Consider the following 10,252-nt stretch of genomic DNA (forward strand, 5'->3'; position numbering starts at 1 on the left):
CTGCTGTTTTATCTGCACTTAATTAATAAATTTATTATTAACGACGATTGTCGGCGCTGAAAGAGACCAAAGATTAAGGCAAGCCAGCGCTAGGGCAGGCTGTTGGATGCGCTCGCAACGTCAGCAAAAATGAATGGTGATCATGAATGAATCATATGCGCAGCAAATGAATAATCAACTGTAAAAGGGAAAAAATTCATGAGGCAGCAAAACAGACAAATCAACGTTGGAGCCAAAGACGTAGAAGGCGTTGCAGATGCAGATGAAGATGAAGATGAAGATGGATAATTGTGTTGTCTTCTTCCATGCTGCCGACAATACAGTTCCTCAAAGTTGATCTGTTTTCGTTTGGTGTTTTCTTCTACGTATGTATTTTTTCCATCCATCAACAGACTCTGGGTCTGTGTGCTCGTCTTCTATTCCCCAAACTGTCTGAGACTTGCAGTGCTTGCAAAGTATTTTCAGTCTACCCCCCTCTCAATCGCGCAATGATCGTCGTGATCTCTAGCTAGCACACACACACATACACACACACACACAAACAACGAAGCACGCACACATGCACGGAATGCAATCATACGTGAGACAGCTGCAGTGCCAGCCGCCGCAGCAGTACATGTTATGTCGTGCACTGCAACCAAGTCGATGAAGCCGCTGAAGCGGTATATTGCTGAAAAGGTCTCCCTTGATTAGTTGTTTGTTGGGCGCGTTTAGAAACGGTTTAGCTTTTGCAATTGTAGGAGTAACCCGCGTGGCTTAGAAAGCGCCCAAAGCGTACATAGGGGACTGTAAGACGCAAGCGGGTGAAATATAGCTGGCACGATGCGAAAATGGCGCGCCCAAAGCTTAGGTCTGTCGCTTTGTACTCATACAGTAGAAATAATTTAGCGGGCCTCCTTCTATTTTTGTGTAGCATTTTATGTTAATAATCGCCTATTTTCATTTCCAGATGCCATTTACTTGTCCAGCTCACGACAAATGCTCGAGCCCATACTCGAAGAAACGTCGGAGGATGAGGAGCACGCGCAAAACAGCTGGAATCAGTATGAGCAGGGCAGAGAACATTTTTGGAGCTCCACTGAATCGGAGACTGGCTCTGTCATAAGAATCGAAGTTAATAAAGGTAATAACGCCGAGTATATATTTCTTCCCAAATAATTTATAATAACTCTCTCCCTCGCTCTTTTCAGATCCCGATTCGATTTCAGAGCGCGATTTCGCCTGTCCTGCTAAGCGCGCACGTCGTTGCGACGATTTCATCATAGGCGGCCAGCTATCCACAGTCGTCCAATCGGCCACACAACAGCCTCCTCAACAGCAGCCGCCGACTTCGGGCAGCTTTGATGATACTGTGCTGTTGCGCCGCACCCAGCGCCCGTGCGACTACAATGAGGCGAACAGCAATAGCCTAGAACGCTTTCTGGCCTATGAGGCCTGCACACGCGACAGTTGGGGTCAACAATCGCAACCAGTGTTGCAGCAGCAGCAGCAACGCAACAGTACTGGCAGCCGGCGTTTCGATGAATTCTCCGATTCGGATAGCATTTCCTACCACTCACTCAGCCGTTCGTCCTCGCTGATACAATTCGAGTCGTTGGAGCGTCAGCTACAGCTGCAGGAGCAGCACGCGAGCATGTCCAGTTTGGGCAACTCATCGCCCTCATTGCTAAGCTTCGATGGCGCGCGCAGCACTGGTGCTTTGAATGGCAGCGAAGATGGCGTGCGTAGCGGCGCTAATAGTGGCAGCAACTCTGGCAACAATAGCCGTCGTGGCTCACAAATTTCGCTGCTTAAGCGCTTCGAGTCGTCCGATGGGCGACTGCATCAGACTTACTTCGATTTAGATAAGCTGAATTTTGATGATGACCAGCGCGTGCTATTCGGTGGTGCTAGCAAATCGAATTTGATGGAGGCTACTGTGGGTGAGGTGAAATCAGATTCGGAATCATCTACCAGCTCGGGCAGCTCATCAGGCAACAGTATTTTGACGGCATCGAAGCCATCAGCGGAAGATTTAACAGACTCGAGCAGCACGGCGTGCACGCGCGCCGGACGCATGATGGCATTTCAGCGCGCAGGCAAAAGTTCGGCAGAAAATCTTTCCGAAGACTCGGGCTACTGCGAGCCGTCGACACTGCGGCGCACCAAATCGAAAAGTATACCAAAAAATTTCGACAAATTCTGCGAGGAAGAAGAGGAATTCCAGCAGTATGACTACGCGTCGGAACGGCATGCGTTTGAGGACGTTGACAGTGTGACAGAAACAACACATCAACAACAACAACTGCAGCAACAACATTCCAAAAACAATATCATCAACAACAATTTAGGCGGCGATGTCGCGTGTACAAAGCATTACGTCGTCGTAGGACATGAAATATGTCAGCCAAAAATAAATGACGCCACATTCATCGTAGCAGCAGCGGCGGACGACGAAGACTACGAAACATCATTCAATGCGCGAACCACACCACCGCCACTACAAACATCTCAACGGCCAGCAGCCAGCAAGTGTGATGAAGGAGAGCATGCGGCAGCAGACGACCACGAAGGCGACGTCTATGATGTAGAGGAGGAATTCGACGGCGAGGAGCATGATGTACATACAGAAGCTATTGGTACGCGCCATGTATTGGCGTGTCCACGCTATGAACGTGTTAAAAATAGCCCAACGCGAGAGGCGACGACTACCGCCATGCTACTCGAACAGCGCCGCTCGTTGGCGCACTCGCCTTCGCCTGTGGCATCCGATGTCTCCTCATCATCAGCATCATCGTCGGGCAGCAGTTGCGGCACAACGCGATCCTCCACCTCGGCATCGACATGCGCCTCAGCCGCCTCATTCACATGGCTACCAACACCGAGACAGTTGCAACAGCAACAACACCAACTACAACTACAGCTACAATTAGAACGAACGCAGCAACGGCAATCGTCAACAACCTCCAATTCAGAGCTATTAGCAGCGCAACATCAGCATCGATCGACTCTCGAGAATTTTTGTGCAAGTCTACGAAACAGTTTGCCAGATATACGCGACGCGTTAGGTACTACAACCTGCAAAACTGTTATCGAAACAGATTTTCCTGTATTTTCGGAAGAACGCACCGACAACAGCGACGCAAACGGCAACGGGCTGGAGCATTTACGGAGCGAAACGAAGACGTTGGAAAGTGAAATTAGGTGCACTGACGAACGGTCAACGGGTGGCACAACGAGTCGACCGTGCAATTTAGACGATTCGGACTTGAGTACGACATCGGCATCGCCGCGTGAAAGTCACAGTGACGAAACGGGCGAAGAATCGACGCCAGAGGCTAGAAAGCGACAACGCGTCTACAACAGTGGCAGTGGTGGTGGCGGTGGTGGTAGAGCTGTGGCCGAAAGTAGTTGTATTGGTGGTTACGTCACCGGTGGACGGCGCATTTCGAGTGTACCAAGTGAACTGAATAAATTGGGACGCAAAAAGCGTGTGAACACACGTCACAGACATTGCAAATCGTCACCGGAAGAGGATATCGCAACCGAGACTAGCCCCAGCAGCTCCAGTGTAGAAGAGGCAGAGGACGAGGACTTTTTCGACACTGCGACATCGTTGAAAATACGACGTAGTTGCAGTTGGTCAGAGCGGCGCGAACGGAATTTGCAGCGGTTCGAGGCGGCGTTCGGCAGTAGACCGCAGCGTGAGGGCGGCAGGCATTGGGCTACACAATCGTTGGGTTATATGAACGCCAGCTATCAGGATTTAACGCAATTGGATTATTCGCGGAAACAACTGGAAGGAGATTTGCAGCAGCGTATCAGCGCACAGTCTAATTTAAAGCGTTGCAGCGATTATTTGGCTAGTGACGGCGAACGCGACGTCGACATCAACAGCAACAGCGACAACATGGACACGCCCAAGAGCACGGCCAGCGCTGATTATGAGAATATTATTTGCAAAGGCAATTTCTTGCTCGATGAACTTTCACAAATATACGACCGCAATGCTTCGATTTTGAACGATAAACCGATTGACGGCGAAGAGCAGTTGTTGTTGTTGCCCAACGCAGCAGTAAATGTTGCGGATCGTCCCAGCTGCAGTCCGCGCCCACCACCTCGTCAGCGCAAGCACTCCAACTCGAGTTACTCGGATTTGGACAGTGTTGGCGGTAGCGCCGGTTGCGCCGACGAGCAGGTGGATTCAGCAGCGCAGCATGTGCAATTGACCATACGCAAGCCTCCCGCGCGTCAAAAGCACGCACGCAAATCGGAGGCCACTCACAGTTTAGTTAGCGACGTGCAGCTCTTTTCCATTGAGACGCCTACCACGCACACAACAACAGAGTCCTACGGCAAGACATTCGATCAAGATCCCACTAATTTGCGCACAAGTTACGCGCAGAGTTTAGAGAAATGCAATTTCGATCCCAAGGAGTTGAGCAACACTGAGTTGAATAAAACGAATGCAATACCAAAGCGGCGCTTCCACTCGCAAGCAAGCGCCACAAAGCAGCGCAACATGGTGTCTAGCACGCCCAACTTGAATGCCTACGATCCACACGCAGACGAAATGGAGGACGACATGTACGTATCAAGCGCGCACACCTCCATGCATCAGCTGCCGCAGACCACAGCGCAAAAGCCGCTGGGCATACTGCTGTCCGCAGGCTCGCGCACCTCCTTCAGCAAAGAAGTGAGCTTCTGCCCGGTCGTGTCGCAATACTCCTGGCAGGAGCAGTCCTCTGAGGAATATGCCGAACAACAGCAGCAGCTGCAGCAGGAGCGCGAGAACGCGCAGCAGGAGGAAACAGATGATGAATTGCTGGACAATGCGGACGCCACAGTCATACAAAATACGCGTGTGAATGAAATTATTGCCGCGCGCTATGCGGCTGAACTTAAGAGCGCGCTCGCCGCGGGCAATGCCACTAAGAGTGTGGCGCAAATTAGAGCGGTGCCCATTGAGAAAGTAAGAGCAATGATAATTGTAAGAGAGCGTCAAGTGGCAGCCGAAGAGCAAGACAGAGAGCGCGCACGCATGCAAGAGCAAGGCGCGCTGGAAGAGAGCGTGCTACTAGAACAGGTAGAGAGTGTAGCCGTGGCAAAAACATCGCACAAAGCCAGCGGAGACTACAGCGCTGAAACAAAGGGAGAAGCATTAAAACTCGACTCAAACGCGCCAGGCGAGGTAGCTGGCGCTGCAACTGACTACAACGAAACGGTGAACGCTGGAACAGTGAATGTGAATGTTAGTCACAAATCGACGATCATTGATGCAACAACGAATATTGTGAAAGCGGAACAAACGACGGTCGCACAAAAATCAAGTGGCGCAAATAACGAAGCAATCAAAAACGACGCCGCGTCGCAATCTAATCGGAATAGTAGTTTCAGCGAAGGTGCAAGTGGAGGCGGTGCTAGCGCTAAAGATAACGCCAGTGTTAGTATTTGTAGCGGTAATGAACAAACGCGTCCGCTCAGCATACACCTGCCGATACTGAGTGAGCCGCCCGTAAATCGCGCGCATCACATCTTGTACGCGTCTCAGCAGCTGCTCGACAATTTCGAGCGGCGCCAAAGTGAGCAATATTACTATCAAAATAACGTTAATAAGAGTGAAAGTGAGGTAGGGGGCAGCGTAACAGATAGGCGTACTAAAAGTGTTGGTAATTTGAGTGTTGCGCAAACGACGCGCTACAAAATGTCTAACGCCACAGTGGGTGCGGGTGTGGGTGGCCAAAGTGGCAGCGCTGCTACAGCGGCAGCAAACAATAACAATGAGCTATTGAATAGGAAATTCAAGGATGAAAAACATCCCAGTTCGAAGGGCTTTCTGTCGCGTTTTGCGCATGGCTTGCGCTTCTCCTTGAGGCGCAAGAACAAAAAACAATTGCAGCAGCAGCAACAACAGCAACAGCAAAAAGAGTGGCAGGAGCAGCAGAGCGGTGAGCAAAATGGGGTGGATAAATCTACGATGCGTAAAAGTTTCGGTAAGTCGGCAACACTGCCACAACAACAACAGCGACAAGCAATTGCACAACAGTTGCCGTCGTCCTCATCTACAACAAATAAAACTAAGCGCGCGTCCGCTCAGAGTGGACCCGACTATATATACATACCGTTAAAAGGTCCTATACCACCAGCAGGTACACAACCACCACCACCACCATCGGTTATGACTGCCGCGAACGGTGGCGGCGGCGGCGGCGCCTCCGCTACACTACCGGCCAACTTTAGCCCAGCTGATGCAAAAGTTGGCGCCAAAGGCCAACAAACGCTGACAGCTACTCCAAACAAACCAAACAACAGCACCACCAACAATAACAACACGAACAACAACTCTACTATCAACTCGAACCGCAGCGGCAGCGACATGAGTGATATGCGTGCCATTACCGATAAAAATGGTGAGCCGCTCGTTACCGGCAAGCCGCCGAAGCCCTATCGTTACGGCACCGTACCGGCCACCACCTCAAGCACGACTATTATAACCAAATACTTTGGCAGTGGCCGGCGACAGGGCGGTGGCGGTGTGCCGGCACATGCGCACAAGGATGGCACGGGTACATCAAATGCAGCCAACTTCAAGTCGCGTAGCCAATTCTACACTGATTTTCTCGATGCCGAACGTTCGTACTATGCTGATGAAGAAATCGAAAAACAGTTAGATGCGGGCTTGCAAGCGAACGGCAACACCGCTGTCACATCAACGCCAATAAACGTGCACGCGTCCGCTAACGTGCTCAAAGATACGAACGTAGTAGTAACGCCGCAACAACAAGATAGCGTACGCGAAACAAATAATTCTAGTGTACCGGTTAGTGTTGCAGCAGCAGCAGCAGCAGCACGCGAATATAGTGTGGAGTACGAAACTCCTTCGACAGCACAAGAGACGGCTCAAAGCGGTTATTCCTTGCCGGGTGTAGCACGCGAAACCGTTATGCTATTAACAACCGGTGGTTCCCCCGGTGGTGTCGCTGCCGCTAGCAGCGATGGGAACGCGCGCGTCGTTGCGCCCACCTATACAACCATGTCGAATGCGTATTTGCAGCACACCAATAATAACAACAAAATCGGGTTGATCGAAACGAATTTGGATACGCATGAAACGGTTATATCGGGTAAGACGCGTTCCTTGGTGGATATCGTCGGTCCACAACAGCATCAACAACAACAATACGCTCTTGTTGGCGGTCGGGGCGTCGGTGCCATCGGTGGCGGCGTGCCAAAACGGTTGAATATGAGCGCGGCGTGTGGTGACGATGCGGATTATTTTGAAGGCGATTTGGATGAGGATGATGTACGTGTGTATGGTGTGCACGATGTTGGTGGCCGCGGTGGTGCTGTTGTCATCAAATCAACAACGGCGAATGGTAGTCAAATTGCGTCGGTGCGTCGACCGCACAAAAGCATGGAGTTCCTGTTGGATAAGGAGAATCAGAAGAATGTTTTGGTAAGTGGAATTATTTTTGCCTTTTTTGATTTAGTATTACGTATTATTTTTTTGACCGTCTGTTTGTAGTCTTAAGACCCGATTTCATTGAAACATAGTTTTGTTAAACCTTATGGCAAATATTGCGACTTTAATCTGCAGGGTAAAGAAAGTTCTTATTTTTGTTGTTGTTGCTTTTTTGTGGTTTCTTTTATTGTTTTAATTAAACATTTTTTTTTGGTCTCTCCTTTGTTTGATGGACAGCAGCAAAGGCTTTTCTTACGAGAATGCCAAAAAATACTAGAAATTATCTACAATTTTTCGGCCTTTTAAGTTTCTTTGCCGAAACCATTTAGATAATTTTTTTATAAAAAAAAAAAATAGCTTAAAAATAAAACAGAAAATGTTCTAATTTTTCCATCTAAAAAAAACTTGTTTCTCTTTAAATTTCAGAAAAAAAAAAATTATTGGAAGAGAATTGTCTAAATATTTTTCCGTGCGCTCAGCCTTACAAACTTTGACTTCCTAAATTGTTTTGTTTTTGTTTTATATTTTTGGCGTTCGTTTGATAAAAATCTGTACTATGTTAAATCTACTTTTTAGATTCAAATTTTACTGCAAATTTAGCTTTTAAAAATTAAAATCTATTTCTATTTTTTTAATTAAAAAAGTTACTAATTTTGTAAGAGGATAGTTTCAATAAATAAAAATTAGGAAAACGTATTTTATAGTTTTTGAAATTCAAACAAAGAAAAAAAGAGGAAGAGGGTTATTTAAAATATTTTTGGGCGAAGAAACCATTTTGCAAATTTTTTTATATTTTTGGCATTCATTTGAAAATTCTTTTTACGGACTTTCCATACATTCCAATAGTTTTATATCCAAAACTAAAAAATTTTTGTGCTTCAAATATTTGCAAAACACTTTCGCTATAAATTTTTAATTATTTTTTATGTAACTTTGGGTCAAAAGACCCGCGCCTTATATTTTAATAACAGGTGCAGGCTAGTAAATTTTTCCGCTTCGAAATTTTAAAGGACTTTTTAACTCTCTATCCGCCGCTTTTAAAAATAATTCGATGTTTTTTTCTAGACAAATGGCCAAAAATACCATTTTTTTTAATTTTCTAAAGGATTAAGCGGCCTTAAAATGGGTCACAAAGACCCTCTGTATATCTCTGAGTACAAAAAGTTAAATATGTTTGAAGTTGATTTACACATTTAATAGTTTAGCTTAGACGACCCTACTGTGACTCTCAGTATGGAACATCTTTACGCCATCCTAATTTTCTCTCTTTCTTTTAGACCCCTTAAACAGAGTTTTCTCCTAAGCAGTCTAAGTTGTCGAAGGAGTGGTCCCCAGAAATTCGTGGTGGTTTCTTCGAAGCACTGTGCACTCATATAGAAGCTGATGGTTGCATTCTAAATTTTTCTCATCTCTACAAATTCTATAGCCATATACATATGTATGTCCATAGATAAATAGCAATCGCTGAAGATGAAGAACTTCTGTGTGTTACGACTGCCCTAATAATAGCAGCTTAGTCGCATAAGAAACAATAAATCAATGCTAGTAAAATTTGCAAATGAATACCTAAAATTTAGAAATAAAAAAGATGTCTAAAAATTTTGTTCCCAGCTATGAAAAATAGCCCCAATTAATGTGTCCGTGAATATAAATAAATATTATGTAAAGAGATCATCAAACTAAAAATGTCTCATCTTTTAATTACGAAAATTCACAGCTTTTCACTCCTACACAATCAGCCCACACTCCAACTCGCATCCACTTACTTTTCAAATCATTTAACCTAATCACACACATTTTTTCCGCCTTGACACGCTTGTGTGTCAAGTGGTTAGCAATAATTATCTCTACACAATAAGTAAACAAAAACAACAACTGACAACAATGTTGTAAACATGCCATACCCAACGCCTCAATCACCCCTAATCGATGATTTTTCGAATATTTAAACACTTTGCTGCAACAAAAGGGTGGATTCACTGTCAAATAAGTGGCACAAGGGTGTTCAACCCGCATGTTTGGCCGGTGGTTAACACGTAAATTTATGTGTGTATATATGTTTGCCGATATGCATGTGTACACTGTACATATATGTATGTATGTATGCCAATGTTATGTGTTTTTTGTTTGTTTGTTTGTTATGCGCGCAAGTGGATTAAGTGCTCATATTTACAAAGCCACATACATACTTACATACGAGTAGTCTGTGCAAATGCACAAAAGCCTAATAAGCCGCTTGGCAACAAACCAAATAGTCTCTGGTGCTGCACCAGCAGCTTTTTCGCCAGCCAGCCATCCACCAATCTAATGCTCATCATCATTTGGCAAGTGCATTGTTGCGCATTTTGTGCCCAGCTCAGCGGTCGGTCGGTCCCTGTGCTCCCATAAATTTCTTTGGCTTGAGCTGAATTGATTGTTTCTTGCGCCGGAATAGATTTTGCCCAAGTTACATGAATGGTTTTTGCAAATAACATTTGGTAAACGGATATGTGCATAAATATGTACGTAACTGGTGCTTACAAGCGGCTGAAATTTGTTTTTTTTTTTGTGCCTAACCTGGAAATTTGTTTTCTACAATATTTTTTTTTTTTTTGTACTTTTTAGCCCGCAATGGCCATTCCTTTCGGTGATGCTTTTATTGCGCATAGAGTGCTGCGAAAAAGCCCTTCCAACAATTTTTATTACTTTTCCACTCAACAGCCATTTTCCGAGCAAGTTTTGCCCAAGCATAAATTCCCTTGAAATTCGTTCTTCACTCGCCATTTCTGGAGGTACAACTCAGAGACCCAAAGACTCTACAGGTATAGGTAA

General features: G+C 46.0%; 1 protein-coding gene across 5 annotated transcripts in view; it reads left to right on the forward strand.

The window, feature by feature from the left end:
* Window positions 1–9,121, forward strand: part of LOC108365939 (serine-rich adhesin for platelets-like) — an 18,089-nt gene extending 8,968 nt beyond the window's left edge. For 2 of the 5 annotated variants that reach the window (XM_017620160.1, XM_017620161.1), the window contains 3 exons: window positions 950–1,123; window positions 1,191–7,435; window positions 8,719–9,121. In XM_017620160.1, coding sequence (XP_017475649.1) covers window positions 950–1,123; window positions 1,191–7,435; window positions 8,719–8,727 — 6,428 coding nt within the window. In that variant the 3' untranslated portion in view covers window positions 8,728–9,121. Of the gene's footprint in view, window positions 1–625; window positions 851–949; window positions 1,124–1,190; window positions 7,436–8,718 lie in introns of those variants that run through there. The other 3 variants (XM_017620164.1, XM_017620165.1, XM_017620162.1) reach the window with 3 other exon arrangements.
* The last annotated feature ends 1,131 nt before the right edge of the window (window positions 9,122–10,252 follow it).

Source organism: Rhagoletis zephyria, unplaced genomic scaffold (assembly GCF_001687245.7).
Source record: "Rhagoletis zephyria isolate East Lansing unplaced genomic scaffold, Rhagoletis_zephyria_1.1 Rzeph_scaffold_02069, whole genome shotgun sequence".
Classification (NCBI taxonomy): Eukaryota; Metazoa; Arthropoda; class Insecta; order Diptera; family Tephritidae; genus Rhagoletis; species Rhagoletis zephyria.